The 19,505-nt window shown below is 39.1% G+C and overlaps 1 protein-coding gene across 1 annotated transcript in view; it reads right to left on the reverse strand.

Annotated features, from left to right (window-relative positions):
• Window positions 1-18,688, reverse strand: part of PIK3C2G (phosphatidylinositol-4-phosphate 3-kinase catalytic subunit type 2 gamma) — a 208,241-nt gene extending 189,553 nt beyond the window's left edge. The window contains exons 1-4 of the mRNA XM_027807693.2: window positions 18,578-18,688; window positions 14,740-15,496; window positions 8,165-8,247; window positions 3,032-3,189 (exon numbers count right to left, since the gene is read on the reverse strand). Of these exons, the coding sequence (XP_027663494.2) occupies window positions 3,032-3,189; window positions 8,165-8,247; window positions 14,740-15,402 (904 nt within the window). The 5' untranslated portion in view covers window positions 15,403-15,496; window positions 18,578-18,688. The remainder of the gene's footprint in view (window positions 1-3,031; window positions 3,190-8,164; window positions 8,248-14,739; window positions 15,497-18,577) is intronic.
• Between the last annotated feature and the right edge of the window lie 817 nt (window positions 18,689-19,505).

Genomic DNA, 19,505 nt, shown 5'->3' on the forward strand with positions numbered 1-19,505 from the left:
TTACCCTGTGAGATCATGGTCTGATGCAGAAGTTGACTCTGTTGCCTATCATGACCCAAGAAGGCTCCAGAATTTTACTTTCTAATGTTTCTGCTGTGCACACCTTTTTAGCCTAAACCAAGAAGTAGATTAATGCTATATGCATTATATATATACATATGTAAAATATTATAAGAATATTATTTAACAGTATGTAGAGTCATAATAGTATAGAAATGTGTAATATATTACATGTAATACTACATATAATGCATATAAATTAAGAAGTTCTGTGTCAGTTCGTACAATCTGCTGTTCATAAATATTCTAACATTGTGAGTTCAGCGTTACTTCATCTTTTTAAGCCATTTTCCAGCCTTGCTAATACACTTCCTCCCTGTACATTTTAGAAGAACTGATCAAAAAATGGAAAAGAATAGCTGCATAATCTGGCAGTCAAATTGCAAACATCTGACAAGTTTCATCTTTTACAGGCATGCAGAGCACACTGCACCAGCACTGATGCTGCAGGTAGGAGATACCTCTCTCTAGCAGAAAAAAGATCTGAATCTTTAGTGCAAAGTCTTCATGTAACGTACCAAGATGGTTTTACAATGCAAAATAAAAGTCTAGACTTCCTCCACAATTCTCAGGGAATCTCATTGTCTGTAGTTGATAACAAAAAAGCCAAAGTCGATTTTCTTTTCAGTTTTTCATTCATGGTATTTCTTTATTACTTAATTAGCAGCCATAAGAGCTCTTACTAGAAGCTTGAAGTTTCCATAAAAATGGAAACTACCTACAGTTAAATACAAATCCCCAGAAACTAAATATATAACCAAGACTTGTGTGTTGATGAATTTACACTGGTCCATGTTCAGACAGCTACTTAAAACTGAGTCTAACCTACCAGTCTAACTGGGTTTAACGGTGTTCCATTAAATGTTACGCAGTCACCCAGAGCAGCCAATTCATAGCAGCAAATCTGTTTCAGAGCTGCTATGCTACCGTTTTAGAACAAACCAAGAAATGTAAAATTGTTTTTGCAGGAAAATTTAAGGGGATGCAATACTGAGAAAGAAACTTCAGAGGAGAGCTGACATTTCTAAGGGAGGGGGCTGAGACAAAAACAAAGCTGAAATAAAACAGAGTTGGTTACCACAAGTAGCTTGGTTTTTGCTTTGATTTAGTATTCCCCAGGGAAAAAAAATGCATAACAAATTCAAAAGTTCCTTCTTAAAATTTTCATTTTCTTAGCAAAGCCATTTTTCTTTTGCTTAGAAAGCCACTTCAATTAAACATTTTCTCCCAGTTTTACTAGTTTTAAAAACACCTAGCCCTTTGACGACATCCTGTTTTAAGTAACTCCTCATAGCTGGTTTGACGTGTAAACTGCAGTGCCTGTTTGCTAAAATTAAACACCCTAAAAAGAAGAATGGCAAAGAATCTTGAACTAAAATTGTAACATGCACTTTTTTTCAGGTCACTTAAAGGAAAAAATCTGGAACTTGCTGGTATCAATCATTTGCACTCCATAGACGCATTTTCCTTTCCTTACTCTGCCAAATGTTTTTGCATGATTGAACAATTCTTTATATTAGATTCTGCAAAAAAGTGTACTCCCTCTCTCCACTTTAATTATATCTTATTGTTTACTTATCTGTAAGCAAGTTTAGGATAGGGACTGTTTCTTACATGCCATTCAGTTTTAGCTGTGCCTTCTGAAGTGTTTTTGTAAATAAAGTTAAGCAGACTGAAAATTGAACAATCTGTAGGGTAAATAAATGATAAAACATTTTCCAGTAGTTGCAACTTTGCATTACAGGGAACTTCATTGTAGATCTCTTGCCTCACTGACAGAAATGCTGGAAATACTATCTTCTGGCCCAAGTGTCCCAAGACCTTTGGCCCTTTGTTTCATGCCATCCACAAAATATTGGTTTGAGATGGTACAACCTACTACTTTTCCAGGCTTTCCAGTAACTATGTAGATGCTCCCAAATCAAGCAAACTTGTATGAATAAGTGTGTAAGTCTTGGCTATCTTATTTATTAAGATTTTATTTTTTTTTTAGTGCACATTGACTGACATTCTATAGAGCTTTGGATTTTCAGCTTTCAACCCATCAATGTAATACTCAGCCTGATACAGCCAAATAATTCCTTGACAACTGAAGGAATGATTTATTAAAAAAAAAAACAAACACAAAGAAACAAAAAAATATTACTTAAAGCAGCACTTCAGGAAGAGAGGAAGAAGACAATTTATTTCATTCTTGCATATGTTCCTTAAGAAGTAAAAACTACCAGAGCTGGAATCAAATATTCTCCCATCCACCACAGATACAGGGTGCACAGGAGCAGTGGCAGCTTCTGTCACACCAGTGACAGAATAACTTAGGTTGGGAAGGACCTCAGTAGGTTCACCTAGTATAGCCTCCTCTCCAAAGGAGGATGAACACTGAATTCATACCAGCTTTTTCAGGGTTTTGTCCTGTATTACCTTAAAATCCTCCAAGGACAGAGACTCCACAACCTCCATGGGTGAACTGTTCCAATTCTTAATTATTCTCTTTTTCTTCCCACTCAGTTGTAATTTCTTCATTCATTTTATGACTGACTAGTACTTTCCCTGACCTCTACATAACCTTGGGTGCAGAGGAGTTTTAGTGACTGCAGACTCTTAAGTCTTGGATTTCAGAAACAGAGTCAAGGCTGTGAAAATTTCCACAACTATATGGGAACTACCCCTAAACTTCAAATAAGGCACAAGCTTAAATCCCTTCTGGATCAAAGTCTGAATGATGGCCTATTTGAGACTGCCAGAATTGGTCCCAATTGTGATTAAAGAAAGCAGAGATCTACACAATAGCAAAATTTGATATTTAATGTGATTTAGATTTTACAGCACATATACTAAACACGTTTGACAAACTATACACTCAAGACTCACATAAGGCCTGCTCTTCAGTTATCTTTCCAGATAACATGCATTTCATTATCATCTCCATGGAACTGAATTGTGGAAGGATATGGACACCTCAATCACTTACCACTCTGTGAAAGAAGCAGAGGATATGGTGAAGAATCTGTCCAAACACTGATTTTGAATTTTGATTCATCAAGAATGTGGTCTGGGAACCTTCTTGCAACACTCCAGATTTTCCCCGTGTTTGTCTTCAAGTCAAAAGCAGGATAGGCATTTCTTATTCTGAAAAGAACATGTGATGAAATTATGTCTAAATAGGCGTTTCACATCTCTTATAATAACAAAATAAAAATTCTACAAAATACTTACAATAATAGTACATAAGGAGCTGTTAGGAATAAAATTTTGTGCAAAGAGAGGGAACAAGTACTGGGGTCAAAAGTGCTGTTCCCCAGGGCTCAGTACTGGGGCCTGTTCTGTTTAATATCATTATCAACAACCTGGATGAGGGTATCAAGTGCACCCTCAGCAATCTGCAGATGACACCAAGTGGAGGGGTATGTTGATCTGCTTGAGGGCAGGAAGGCTCTGCAGAGGGATCTGAACAGGCTGGATTGATGGGCCAAGGACAATTGTATGGGGTTCAACAAGAAGAAGTGCTGAGTCCTGCACTTGGGTCACACCAGCCCCACACAGGGCAACAGGCTTGGGGAAGAGTGGCTTGAAAGCTGCCTGGGGGAAAAGGACCTAGGGTGCTGCTGCTGGCTGGCTGAACATGAGCCAGCTGTGTGCCCGGGTGGCCCAGAAGGCCAAAAGCATCCTGGCTTATATCTGAGATAGTGATCTGCAATGGCCAGCAGGAAAAGGGAAGTGATACTCTCCCTGTACTCGGTATTATTGAGACTGCACTTTGAATACTGCATTCGGTTTTGGGCCCCTCACTGAGGTGCTGGAGTGTCCAGAGAAGGACAATGAAGCTGGTGAAGGGTCTGAAGCACAAGTGTTATTAAGAGCAGCTTAAGGAATTGGGATTTTTTAGTCTGCAGAAAAGGAGGCTCAGGGAGGACCTTATTGCTCTCTACAACTACCTGAAAGGTAGGTCTCTTCTCCCAGATAAGATGTGATAGGACAAGAGCAAAAGGCCTCAAGTTGCACCAGGGGAGGTTTAGATTGGATATTACAAGAAGTTTCCTCACTGAAAGGGTGGTCAAGCATTGGAACAGGCTGTCCAGGGAGGTGGTGGAATCATCAGCCCTGGAAGTATTTAAAAAATGCATAGATGTGGTGCTTAGGGTTAGAAAACATGGTTTAGTGGTGGACTTGGCAGTCCTGGGTTAATGGCTGGACTTGATAATCTTAAAGGTCTTTTCCAACCTAAATGGTTCTATAAATCTATGATTCTGTGAAAAAGGTAGAAACTCAAACCTTGTTTTCATACATATTAGATAGCGTATGTATAACTACATATTTTACTTAATAGGAAAACCATCAGTAAAATCTTCATGAACTTCACAGAATCACTGCTGAACTGGACCCTCAGAGAACCCAAAAGGAGTTTAAACACAGACTTCAGCTTACACTGAGAACAGTAGAAATGAATGTGCTCAATAGGTGCTTAAATAACAGAGTTTTAACATAAAACTAACCAAAACCATGTGCACAGACAGCTGCTGCTAGGACAGCTGGTCAAAATACATACAGGAACAGGCTTTCTATGCAAAATCTTAAGAAGTCCCTGTTTTCACAGTGCTCTAGAATCCAGTCTGAAATCCTCGTTACTAAACCCTAGGTAGTTACGTAAATGTCTGTAGAGAGCAATAACTGTTACAGTCATTGAGACTCTCTGATATACCATTACCTTTAAAATATATTGCCCCTCCTCCTTCCAATTACTGAAGACCTGCAGAAACTAATTCCTCCTGAGGTAGCATTTCCTAATGAACACTGGTCACAGGTATTATGCCTGTCATCTGAGATTAAACTTGCTTTTTAAGCACATACACTCTGCAGCTGCAGGTAAGGGCACATATTGTACCAGCAGAAGCTTTACATTTCACTAATTGGCCTGAATATTTTAGTCAACAACTCAAACATCCTGTAGTAAGCATACTGCATTCTTTTTTGTTTGTTAGTTCAAGGAGCATTTTGTAGCTTCTGAGTTGGCAATGCTTTATACTGTCTCTGATTACAGTGTATTTTGAGCAACAGTTCTCTCGCATAAAGTTCTTCATTAGTATGTTAACTCCTGCCTCAGGGCTGCTGCCCAAGTCTTTCAAACACCAGCATGAACACTTTCATGCCATGTATTTCTACAAGGAAAAAAAAAGCCTAGGCTTCCAAAATTAATAATGCAATGAAGCAGTCCATTTCTTATCATGAAAAGCCAGGGGGCATGATGTTCCAGTGGGGTAGGAGGAAATGAGGCTTGACAATACTTCCAGCATGAGGTAGATTTACATGTATAGTAAAAAAATCATTATGCTACAGAGGCTGCTTTGGTGACCTATGTAGTTGATGTCGGTCTATTTTCTTTGTGAACAAGCTACACATAAAGCTCTCCCCTACAACCAAATTCACTCTTGTAACCTGTTACTGTAAGAATGCCAAGGACTGAATAAGACTGGAAACTTCAATACCCTTTTTCCAGCATCACATTCATGGGCTATGTAGACACACCGGGCATCAATCTCCTCCTCAACTTACTGGCATCTTTTCAAAACTAAATGAACCTCAACTCCTTCCCTACCCCCACACTATTTATAATTTAGGATAATGGGGGGACCGGAAAGTGTTGCTTATTTATGGTCATCTATTTTTTTTCAAGTACTTAATGGGCTTCTGGCCTGAGCAGGTGGGCAAAACACACCCATCACAAAATTTTGAAAGGTTAAGTCTTCCAAGGCATAACTGAAGTACTACTCAAGTATTACATGAAGAAGAACTTGTGCTAATTGCTTTCTGTGCTGCAACAATTCAGTGTATGCAGAAAGCACTAACATTTAGAGGGATCTGCTATTCCACAGCATTTCTTAATGCTATGTCTTTCTCTGTGGTGCAGAGTACATCCATAAAGTCAGTCGGAGGTGGAAGAATGCTGCATTTTGCAGCATTGGATCCTGAGACTATCAGTGTGGCATCTTCAAGTGTCAAACCCCTTTTAGGATGTATTCCAAAGCCACTCATGGATGAACATTCACTATGTCCATAATTGTAGAAGTAACCTGATAAAAGGATTTTGAAAATTGTTGATAGTTGTGTACAATTAAGTGTTTCAATTATAGATTGCTACCTGTACAGATATTACCTAGAGAAAAAACATGATGGGTTTCTATTTGAGCTACATGCTAGAGGTACAAGTCTGCATGACACAGAGTTTGAATTCTGAATCTTGCCTCTGATATATGAAACTGCCAGGTATTGAGATTCTTTGGGGACTGGAAGGATGCTCATTTGGCAAGTCTGAGTATGTTTGTTGTTTACAAATTTATGACATTTTTTGGTCTTTTATGTGCTGTGACATTTTGACTTAAGAATGCTTTTCCATTTATTTGATAGAAGAAAAGCAAAGTCTGTTCTTATTTTCTTGCTGGTGATACACGTTAAACAAGTTACTGAAAAACAGGAATGGCTTAATTCTATTAATCTTTTTAGCCCTGTAAATAGACTCATGTATTCATTAAAAAAAAATCAATAGAAAGCTTTTCTTGTAATTAGAGTTCAAAGTTAAATATAGAATATTTATCTGAATATCTGAGAGGAAAGCCAGTCACGTGGAATGTGCTTTCACACATCTTATGTTAACAGAGTTGGTTTGGGGTTCAGACTGATGAACTGTGGCAAAAAAGAAAACTGAGACTTATGTGAATGAGTATGTTTTGAAGGTGACCATTCACCCTGTATGAATATATAATATATTCACTGTTACTTTCAGAGCAGTGGCAAACTGGATTTTTTTTTCTTTTTTTCTCTTAAGAGAAGCAAGCTTGGCTGACCTTCAATACAGTCAATTAATTGAAGTCTAATATATATTTAAAAAAATCAGCATTCCATTTTCCAAATATTTTTCTGCAGGGAAAAGCATGTGTTTGTGCTAACAACTTGATAGCATGATCAGTGAATATCTAAAAAAGGAGAAATTAATCTAAAGATCTGTATTTCTTAGTGCTCTTGGATTTCAACACAATTTCTTTTTCCAAAGATTACAAAAGTAAAAAAGTTTTATCCAATTAAGCCACACTACTAACAGTAATGGTAAACAAAAGTTAAAGGAGTTTTTGTGGCTTACTAAGTCTCACTTTTCATTGTACAGTATATAATAATTGTGTTCTTCGTCAGTCAGTTCTTCCAATCCTTTTCTCCTGCTCCAAGCTACACAGGCACTAATATTGTGCAAGGCAATGGCAGACAATGGATCTTCAGTTTCACACACTATAAACCACCAACACTGAAGAGCTAAATGTACTTATCACTGATAAAGGGGACTTCTAAGGCAGAAAATATTCTTAGAATTAACATTCTATTAACAATCTTTAAATCAAAATTAGGAACTCTTTCATATTTATGTAGATACTGGAATTATGGCACAGTTCAGGAATGCAGGGTGTGGTGAGTTGACCTTGGTTGGATGCCAGGTGCCAACCAAGCCACTCTATCACTTCCATCCTCAGGAGGATGAGGTTGAGGGAGAAAATAAAATGAAAAAAACACCCTTGGGGGTCAGGATAAAGGCAGTTTAATAAAAGCAAAAGCAAAGGCCAGGCATGGAAGCAAAGGAAGACAAAAGATTGTCTCTACTTCCCATCAGCAGGGAATGTCCAGCCGGTTGCTGGGAGGTAGAGTTTCAGTACACACAGTGGTTGCTCTGGAAGACAAATGTCGTATTAACAAATGCCCCTATTCCTCCTTCTTACTCATAGCATTTATTGCTGAGCAGATGCTATATGGTATGTAATATCCTTTTGTTCAGTTTGGGTCCTCTGTCCTGGCTGTGTCCCCTCCAAAGATTTTGCCCACTCCCATCCTACAGGTGAAGGGAGAATGCTGGAGGGAGAGCCTTTATGCTGCGTGAGCACTGCTTAGCAGTAGCAAAACACTGGTGTGTTATTAGCTACCAATATAAGCACAGCCCTGTGAGGGCTGCTATGGGGAAAATTAATTCCATCTCAGCCAGACCCAATACAGAGGGATAACCAATCCGATTAATATATAAATAAGTGAAATGTCATAGTAGGTTGAATAAAGTTTTTTCATTACTTACTTCTCCACTGCATTGCAAAAAGCAACTGTGTTCTCGTTACTTCCTTGATTTGCTTCAACCAGCTGGATAGACCAACTTGTAGCCTAAAACATACCAAAAAGACACCAGAAGAAGCAGAGTTCAGTTATTTAGATAACAGAAGCAGAAGGACCATAAGGCTAACCTTGCATTTAGTTCCATGAGAACTAACTTTCATACATCATCATCCCTCCCCTGACATGATGGAGCTCCAAATAAGCACAAATAGCAATCTTTTGACTGCACTCTAAATGCTTTCAGAGAAAAAAACAAAAAGTCAAAAAACATCCGCTACCCTGAGTTTAGCAATTGTTTTTTTCCCCTCCGTGAAGAATACAGGGATTCCAGACAAAGCTTTCAAAATTTATCCAGTGACAGAGCAGAGGTAACTCTAAATGCAGAAGATATATGCTTAGTTTACAAAAGGCTGGGGGGGGTGGGGTGGGGTAAAGAAGGTTATGCTGCGCTGAGTTTTAATCCTTACTTTCTCTCTTTCTGCCCTTGAAGGAAGCTCGGTATCCCTTCAAATTCCATGAACCTGTCGGGCAAATCCCTAAGACAAGTAACAGGAAGTGAGTGTATTCTGTTGAATATGAAAAAATCCCCAGATACTTTCTCTAAACTTGGGGAGCACAGCTGTGAGCCACTGCTTTGGGTCAAAGCACCCCCTTGTCTGTTTGCCATAGTACCCTTCACTCAGAACATCACCTCCAAGAAAGAGCTTAATGCTCTTATGTCTCCAAGCCCATTCTGCTGTGGTACATAAAGACAGATACAAGGTTCAACTAAGCCATCAACTTTTAAGCCCCTTCAGAGAGAGAAGCAACTAATGACATGTCACAGAAGAGGAAACTGAGATATGGTGAAAGGTGTGTTTATCATTTTAATAATAATGTATGTACAAGTATGTAACTTATAACATTAATAATAAATAATATACTAAATTCAAGATTTTTTTTTCCAATATACATGAAAAGATGCAGGCTGGGAAATTTTAGTTACAGTTTAAAAGATGGCATGAGTATAAAAGATGAAAGATCTGTTGGGAGCTGGCTAGTGGGGAAATCACAATGGCAGAACTGAAAGCACAAAAGTTACAACTCTTTTATGGATACCATCAGTCTTGGGTATCACTGTATATAGTATTTTCATTAACCGCAATAGCACAAGCATTAGGAGAGTGCTTATGAAATTTAAAAGTAAGCAAGCATCATCAGTAGAGGGAAAAACTGAAATATCTGGTACCAAAAAAATGGATAACCCTCAGGGCTGAAATAAGAGTGAAAATAAATTTAGAAGTACAAATCAGTAGTCCATCACCCCCTGATTCTAAGGACTGCTGAAAAAAAGCTCCTTCAAAAGTCACTGAAAACCTAGCATCTCCACTGGTTCATTTTTTTCCACCTTGGTTAGACACCTTACAATTGACGTCAGCAGACGGTGGTAAGAACTTCTGGTAGAGGTTCACTATTTAGAAATTATGAATAATTTGTTAACAGTAATGGTCTCCTAAAATTATGTAGTCATAAAAAAAATGCCAGAACACAAACAAACCCCATTCCTGTTCACATTTTCATTAGGGTAGACAATTCCACAAAAAGGTATATTTGACAAGGGTCTAGGAAGTTGGCATCTGGAATGTTGTGTACCCCCGTGTTCCTGACAGAGGAATTAAATCCAGAACAAGCTCAGAAAGACATTGCTGTGTTTGTGAGTGAGCTCTACAGCAGGAGCACAGCTCACAGAGCACAAGTGGGAAGGTAAAGCTGCCACACTTGTTGCAGTAGGGGTGCAAAGGCAACCCAGAACCTTCACTGAAGACTACGCAGTGATGGTGGTGACATGCCACATGGCACAATCTTCATCATGGTGTGCAGAAACTGACCCTGTGGATAGCAGAGGCTAATGCACACAACAGAGCTCCAGAGGAAGGATACTGCAGCCCCGGTCTCTGTCTGTGGGGCTTGTCGAGTGCCTCTCGCTGGGTCTGGGAGTGGCAGCGGCTTCGCTGGTGGGAGCTGTGCTCTGGCTGCAGTGCCAAGCTGCTGCTGAAGGAGCTGCAGGAGGACGTGATCAGCCGGAAGAAGAGATTAACAGGGACTCTGCAGAGTGAAGAACCACCCAAGCCCTGTGCTGCAAAGGAGGGACAACTCAAGACTACCCTACAGGAGCAGTGGATGGAGACTCCCACAGGAGCAAAGGCTGGAAACCTGCTGCTTTCAGCAACAAACAAAAAGCTCTTTTTTGACCCGCAGTTCTGTCATTACAGAGCAGGTACAGTGCCCTAGAACAAGTGCATGAAAAAGAAAGGTAGTGGATAAATGAAAAGCTAAGGAAACTAGGCCACAGGTAAGAAAAGATGAGGCTGGGACATAACATTGATACTAAAGGAGCAAAACTGCAATTGTGAACTGAGGAAGGAGGAACAGAGAGGACTTGAGCAAGGAGAGGGCCAAGACCAGGAAAAGATGATTGACCATGAGAACATGGGTATGGATCCTCAAGTTCATGGCTTGAAGAAGAATGTGATTAGGTAATTATTAAAGGATGGCAAAAAGGAGCTTGACAGACAAAGCTGGAAGCTGGACCCTCTCCTGCAGGAGACAGGAGCCCTCTGCCTCTCCGTGCCTTTGCTGGCAGCATTTCTGAGTGAATCCTAATGGCAAATAAAAATATTGTGCAGACTAGTAATAGTCTACACAGAGGGAATCAATATATCATTGCTAACTAATACAAACTCATTCTGGCGGCAGAGGTGTACATAGTAGTTATATAGGTCCAACTCCATTTATGAATCATGTGGATGAGAGCTTTAGTTTTGTCATTTCTCTTTTCAGGTGTCCAGAAACTACTTTCTTCCCATTGCATATAAAGGTAAAATATTAATTACACAATCACACATTATTTACCTATAGGATTCCACTCTCTGCTCATTGCAAATATCTGAAAGTGTGCAATGAATGAGACAGAGAATTGTGTATGGAAAGAACTGATGACAACAGGAATAAAGTAACAGAGTGCATCCCTGGGTAAGTGGAATCTATCTTTTCCCATCCACAGATTTCTTACATTGTGTGAGTCAAGTCACCTGAACCATTGTCGTGTTTTAACCCCAGCTGGTAATTAAGTACCACCCAACTGCTCGCTCACTCCCCCCTCACACAGAGGGATGGGGAGGAGAATTGGAATGTGAAACTCCAGGGCTGAGATAAGAACAATTTAATAATCAAAATAGAATAAAAATGAAAGAACAATAATAACAATGATGACAATAACAGTTATAATGAAAAGGGGAAGGGAAAGAATAAAATCCAGAGGGAAAGGAAGAAAGAAACACGTGGTGCACCATGCAACTGCTCACTGCCTGCCGACTGAAGCCCAGCCAGTCCCCAAGCAATGACCTGTCTGCCCCAGCCAACCCCCCAGGTATATATACCAGGCATGACGTCCCATAGTATGGAATATCCCTTTGGCTAGTTTGGATCAGCTGATGTGGCTGTGTCCCCTCCCAATTCCTTGTGCCACTCCAGCCTTCTTGCTAGCAAGGCCGGAGGAACTGAAAAGTCTTACATCAAAGCCAAAACACAGCACCGTTCTAGCTCCTGAGAATTAACTCCATCGCACCTGAAACCAGGACAACCATCCTTCCCAAACTTGAACGCTAATTGTGTATTTCTCATTTCTGGAGCACCCAAACTGAAATCATGGAGTTTAATCTGATGGTTGGGCTTGGGTGAAGAATTGAGTCTTGCTAGTTATTCTGAAAACTTTAGATTCTGAATATTGTACATGGAACAGGCAAATCTATTGGATACTTTTAAAATTTGATTTCCATTTTCTTTCTAATACAGATAAAATAAAATGTCTTTTCACAGGGATGTTATGAAGACAGTTTCTTTAATATTTTTTAACATCTGACTTCATGATGACAGGGCTAGAGAAAATTAATGTTTCCTTTATTACATATTTTTATATGAAATATAAATATATATATATTTATATTTCTTTTATTACATATGGACATATTTTGATTAGCACACATTCAATAAAGCCAAGGGCCATACAACTGCATCCAAGAGCTAAGGATCAGAATGACAATATGATTTCAGCAATGTGAATATTTCACCTTGCATACCTATGACCTATCTCAATGCTCATCTCCATGTTTCAGCATCCTTTCCATTTCACTCTGTCTGCAGTCTTGGTTCTTATCTCCTATTAGTCAGATGTATCATTTACTCAACTCATGCTGGCTCTCACCAATCCAGTATGGGCTTGTTCTCTTTCTTTTACTGTCATGTTCCACTTTTCCGACCACTCTGACAGTCTTAACATCAGCCCTGTCACCCCACAGTCCTCCTTATCTTTTCCACTCTCAATCCAGTAGCAATGAGTTGCTTTTACACAGGTGGTTTTTTTACCCTTCTCTCTCTCAACTTTTATTCTCCCTTTCTTACCATCTCAAGGTTCAGTCCCTTGCCTTGGCTCTCTTTCTATCCTGACATGGCTGTTTTTCCCTGAAGGAATTCCTGTGACCACACTGATTTTTCTGCTACAAATCAATTCTCTCCTCTCTCCCATTTCTTCCCCTTCTAGCTAAACAGCTCAAATACTTCCCTGACTTAATCAAATCCTCCCACACATTCGATTGTAGCCGCCCTTGACTCACTCATCTCTTCTCTTCCCTCCCCTATAATTCTCTCTTCCTCTGTCACAGAAGTGTTCGTGCCGGTTCTTATAAGGCTGCTTTCTCTAGTGCCTCTTATTCCCATACCACAATTTAATCTCCTCATGCTCATTTGTATCTCACTATTTTCTACTTTTCTCATGAGAAGGCTTGTTCTTTTCATCATGATGTCAGCATGCTTTAGTTTTCCTATCAGAAGTAAAAAGCAACAACAGCCTTTTGTCTCTCCACCTATTCATCCCCTCCACTTTTGTATTCATCACTGAACTTCCAAAATGTGGTGCCCAGGATTAGTTTTAAGAGTTCTTGCCCACAGATGTATTCCCCGCCCCCCCCCCCCCCCCATCTGTCTGGGTCTGTGTATGTTTACTTCTATAGTTCTCCCTATTCACAGACATAGAAACAAGTCAATCAAGTGTCTCTTCCCCTTTTTTTTATGATGCTGTGATCACTGAGAGTTAAAAGCAGATGGTGAACCTAAATCGTCTTTTAATATTCATGGTGCAGAGGTATCCTGTAGGCTATTTCAGGATTCCTATAATGATTCAGAATGCTAACAAGGACTAGAGAAAAGGGAGGATTTATCATTTTCTTTTTGCTTCTCTATGTCAGGATTTTGAAAGAAAGAAAATGAGAAGAGATATAACATCAGAGAGAGTCATGGGAGTCCCATAAGACATCATTATTAAAAACAGCAAAACCACGAATGGAGCTATGAACACCCGATGGAAGGAGGAAAAAAAGAAGTATTTGCTTCAAAAGGACAGCTAAAGACAGAGCATGTGTTATAGGACCTGGCTTCCGCAGTTATAGTAGATACATCTGGTTTTAGAAGATAGTTATGTATGCACACGTAAGTGCATGCAGAACATGGTGAAGGCAGGACTTAATATGTTTCATCTGTCGGGATCGGGATAGGTCTGCCAAACTAGATACAGAGACAATAATCTGGCTCAACAGAAAAACAGATTCAGCATAATGTATTCTTATTTTGAGTCTCAGGATTCATATCAGACTACAAAGGTTTGTTATCTCTCTCAGACACATCTTACTCTATATTTCTGTATTTCTCCCTCTGTGGTAGTTTTATGGTTCAATGAGCCATAAAATGAGCCTACTGGAGCATTCTAGACCATAATCTAGATTCTCTTCTGGTGTAAAATGGCAGGTTTCCATTAGAGGCAACGGAGATACTTCATTTTATACTAGGTGAGGAACATAGTATACTTTTAAATGAAGTCTTTTTTACTAGGTAGGTTGGAGAAATACATTGACATTTTAAGTACAAGTTGGTTAAAACATGAAACAGCTAGGACACAGATTCTGCCCATATAAAATCCTCATTAGCTAGCCAGACTAGCCACCTCCCCTTCAAAAGTCATTTTTTATGGTCTGCTGGGTTCTCTTCTGATATTAGAATCAAAGGAAAAAGATGCTTGGAGGTTTTCATAATATATAAAAATTTCCTAACTAATCATGTACTGTTTGTTTAAGAGCATTCTCCTCGTAAAGATAAAAAATTAGGTTGGAAATTATGACTGCCATGAAATCAAGATGCACAATTATTGGAAAACACACCTGACACTTCCCTGCATCTCTGTCTTTGGAAGCAGTAAAAACCAAATAAGAAGTGAATAAGAAGTCTCACAGTTGCTTTTGGCCAGCTGAATTGCAAGACACATGACAGACACTCACTGCAAGAGCAAAAGCTTTTGCTTCCCCCAAGGTATAAATGTTTCATTTTGTATAAAGTCTTTAAATCAAGTGCTTCTAATCCATGTTGCATCAGTGTAAGTGAATACACAAAGTGCAAAGACACGAGTAAAATTTGAGAACCTTAAGCACTATTAATGTAAGAAAATTTAAATACCCCTCTGTCACGTCCACAGCTGCTGGGCCAGGTAGGTCTTATGTCACATCTTCTTGAAGTTTCACTTAAGCAAGCTTCCCAAGTTCCACTTTCATCTCCCACTTCTTGTCCAAACTGATAGTTGTCTAAGAAAACAGGACACTGAGCATCCACATTGTCAAAGCCTATCTGCAAACTCAGACTTGTGTTGCGTCTTTCCACATTTGAATCAAACACATTTGTGGCTATACTTGGACTATTCCCTCCATAGGCTTCCCTATTTTGACTGTAGGGGTAGGGATCCACCAGTGAGGGGTTTATGCAGTCAGGGAGTAAAGAAGATCTGAAGCCAACCACTGGTGACACTGCGCCTTGTTGCCAGTGTGAGAGAGGGTTTCCAGGGTAAAGATCACCATGAGCAACTACAGGCTGTTCACAATACTGCTTGTCAAGCACGTTCGGACCAAAGATGTCTGAAGGGAAAAGAATTTCTCCATGATGATGTGAATGTGATGAACCATAAAAAAAAAATTCATTGCTGACTTCATCAACTATTCGATCAAATCCTAGATGGATCTCTCCAGCAGAACCAGAATGGTACATTGGGTAAGATGCTTGGTGCCCAGCGTGTCCTTCAAAAAATTCCTTGTGTGAGAAAGGCACCCTCCCAAAGTACGCCATCATTGATTCTTCTCTTTGGTCTTATCAATCCTCAGGGAAATCTTACAACAGTTCCAAGGTCAAGAGAGTAATGTTCAGAACTGGAGCTACGCACACACTGAAATGAAGCACATAACAAAAGTTAACCACCTAAATATCTATTATAATGAAAGCAGTACACTTCTTCAGTCTTTTTTGGCTTTAGAGCTTTCTACACATGGTGGAAATATTTTCTTTATCAGAAGGTTTAATATTCTGTTGCCTGATCCTCATTTCCAGACTTTAAAAATAATAATAATAACAATAATAATAATAGTTATTGTAGTTATCCTGGACTCCTAAAAAGCTGCAACAGGATTCCTGAAACAATTGATCTAAATGCTAAGATACTAATTCTGACAAACATTAAAGAAAATCTCCATATTATTTCCATTACTTGACACTTGTATAGCACACAATGCAGGAATCTAAAACAAGCAGGTAGGAAAGCTTTGTATTGATGGTTTCTTTAATGGCAGTTTCATTCACATCTTTCTCTTTTTTGCACTGCAAATTTCTTCATATTCTACTACTTTTTATCCTACTGCAATCAGGCAAAGAAAGTTAAGTCAAAAAACATAGAAGACACAGATCTCCAATTAACATTCAAAACACTACAACCCAAAAGCTTGGATATGGCATATATAAAGGAAAACAAATATAAATAAATAAATTTCAGACTTTTTTGTTTCTTTGTTTTTCAAAACAGATGTATCTTCAAAGCCTGAGGTTGCATCTTTTTTAGTAAATTAACAGGCAAAGGCATGAGCTTCTGCAGAAGCTCAGCATCATTCACGCTGTTGCTCACAAACTTCCTGATATGACTTTGGCATGTGCCAAGCAATAGTTCTATGGTTCAGATGGGCAGCATGTGATGGAGACTGCTGTCAGCAGGCATAAGGATATCTTATTTAGGAAGAGAGTTTAGCTCTAAAACAAAAATTTATTCTGGGCCACTTGTCCTCAAGGCGTTGGCCTGTTTCATTTACTGATACAGATGTAGCCTAAAAATACAAATGACACAGAATAGCAATACTACATGAAGTACACAGTTCTGCTGGATACTTATCACCTAAAAGAAACATCTGATTTAATAATTCAATTAAAAATATATACTCCCTGGGGGAGCGGGGGGAGCCATCGAGATAAAAAATGTGCTCAGAAATTGCTAAGGCTTAGATCCACAAATAGCTTTTCCAATATGTCCCCAAAATCTATACTGTATTACTTTAGATAATACTGCCTTGCAATGAAAATCTATATTGCAACAGAAGGTATTCATCACAACTTTATTTATTATTGTTTCATTTGAAGTCAAACTCTAGGTGACATAGACTACTGTCACCCACTGTGAGGAATGAGAAAAGAAACAAAAAATTAAATAGGTTGAAATGAAATCTCCAAGTTAGAGGCTGAACTATTCTTTCAAGCAGTCAACTTAGTGATTCCATGTGTTGTATGCTTTGGTTTGCTTTAACTGTGTTGAGTAACAAAAGCATTTATGAAGTCACACTAAGCCAGATAACCAAAACGTTGCATGCCAATTTGAATGGTGATCTAAGCATGAACTTCAATTACAGTCTCTGCAGCTTTCTCTAAGAGTGAATCCTGAGGTTCACTATGTTTTTAGATTAAGACGACACCCTTTTTTTTTTCCAGAAAAAATTAATAAGCATAATAATAAGACTTTTTTAAATGAATTTTTCAACATTTACATCTTCCTCTTTTTCTCATTACTACAGCAGGTAAGTAAACGAAAACAAGAAAGAAAATTATATATTCATTAAATCAAGAAAGAGAACATATTTTATTCTTTATTTTTTTGATCTTGAAAATTGGAATATTTCAGGGAAAAAAAAATAATAAAAGACTGCTATCTCCCTCCAGCTTCATTTTCCTTAATAAAGTTTGGCTGCCTGGAAGACAATAATTGAGGTACAGAAAACAAACAAACAAACAAAAAAAAAAACCAACAAAAAAACCCAAAAACAAAATAAAGAAAAAACCAACAACCTTTTATGACCTTTCAGCAGTTTTGAATTTTTTTTTTCTTTATATTTCAGACAAATTCAGTTTATAATGACACATAAATGTCTAACAGCTCATTCACCCCTAAGGCTTTCATGTACAGCATCCCGTATTTCTCCAGCAGACAAATATTCACACACACCCCCCACCTCCATCTATCTGTACATGAATGCTTATCTCCCGCACGCTCCATACTGTTCAGCAGAAGTATTGCCTTCCTAGTCATCTTCAAAAGTATACAATCTATCTATAGTGCCAAAGGCTGGTCTGTGCATTCTGCTTCCCTGTTCTCCTCAGGGGGCTGGGAAGGCCACGTAAGGAACCAGAAGTCTACACAGTGCAGTTGGATCCCTCTCCCAGCCCGGATCACAGCAGAGGGAGGGCCTGGCAGGGAGCAGGAGCTTGTACAGCACCGTTTGTAGCACTGCATCTCTCTTACATAAGCTTGCATTTAAAAGGAACCATTAAAACTGGAAAATAAGCATGCCATGTTGTAAATCTAGGTGGTTTAAGTCTTACCTGCTGGTTTGGTTTGTAAGATTCGGCTCCATATTTGGGCCAAATCCTGTTCCTTTTCAAAACAGCGTATGAACTTCAGGAAATTATTTGGCTTTTTGCCAGCAACTGTTACTCCATTTGAACCACGCAAAGTACATTGATAACACTGAATTTTCAAAAATCACTTAGAAGGCAAAATTTATAATGCATTAAAAAAAGTAAAATTAAGTTTTAAGATTAATTTTCTCTGCCTTGCATGCAGTTTCTGAATTCACATTTTAGAGGCTTTGGGATTTTTTCCCCATGGCTATGAATCCTTCCTTTTCCTTTTAAATGACAGCTGTGTTTTCACATAATCCTATGGTTCTGGGACTGGGGGCTTTAAGGGAGAATCCCAATAAACACTGTAAAGCATTCACTACAAACCAAGAGATTTGACAGCATCATGCAATGCTCACAATGATGTAGTTGCCGTCCAAGCACACAAAAATACTTTCCTTACTTCAGCATGCACATGTGTTCTAGTACAAAAGCTTCGTGCACTGTGGGCTCCATTTTCCCTTTTTGCCAGAACCCAGGAGGAGATAACTGGACCACTTGCTAAGCCGTAAGAATATTTCTTGCAACTTCTTACCTGAAATACATAATTTGTTAGAAGAATATACAGTCTCCTATGTCTTCCTGTTCACAGACACATTTAGATGACCTATGTACTTTCAGTATGAAGGGGGTGTAACTTTCCATCAGAAGCATTCCTTCCTGTTTAACCGGTTTACTGTGGTAATGATTCTTTCCCCTGTCTTCCTTCAGGGAAATTTCAAACTGCAGTAACAATTAAAAGGTAACACCTTATCTGTCCTCTCTCTCAGTTTGGGAAATCAACCTTTTTTTTTTTCTTTCTTTTTTTTTTTCTTTTTTTTTTTTTTGTCTTCTTTTTTTTTATGAGCAGGGTAGCAGATGATCTCATACTCTCAGTACAAGTACCAAACATGTTTAAAATAACAAAAGAACTTCTCTAACATAAAGACTTGCCTTTTAGAAAGGTTTCTTTACAAGAACAGGATTCAGACGTTTTACTGTAGACCACCTTCATGCAGCTTCCATCTTATCTGCACTAGTGGTGTGTGCTCCAAAAGGAGTGCCTAGCTCTGCTCACAGGAGAAGGGGATGGTACAAATCGTGCATGGCAGTGAGGTCCTCTGGCTTTGGATCCTCAGTATGCAGAGCTGTGAGTGTAATGGGGGAAGAACCTCCCTCATGCTGGGATATTTCCCAAAAACCGATGAAGCCTTGACCCTCTGAAAAGGACCTGCTGAAGAGCTGGAGTAAATACAGCACCGGTCACAAACATCTTCCCATACCTCAGGGGCCCCAGGACCCTCCATAAAAGGGAGCAGTAGAGGCTGCTTCAGGCACAACACAGAAGAAGTTCCCTCAGGGACCATCTGCCTTCACGCTTCATACCATTCCTTAAAAAGGTATAAATTGCCTGGCTGAAGTGCCATTCAGAATTCACACAGAATCCCAAACCTAGTCTACTCTGAGGCTCTTACAGGCAGGAA

Source organism: Falco cherrug, chromosome 5 (genome assembly GCF_023634085.1).
Source record: "Falco cherrug isolate bFalChe1 chromosome 5, bFalChe1.pri, whole genome shotgun sequence".
Classification (NCBI taxonomy): Eukaryota; Metazoa; Chordata; class Aves; order Falconiformes; family Falconidae; genus Falco; species Falco cherrug.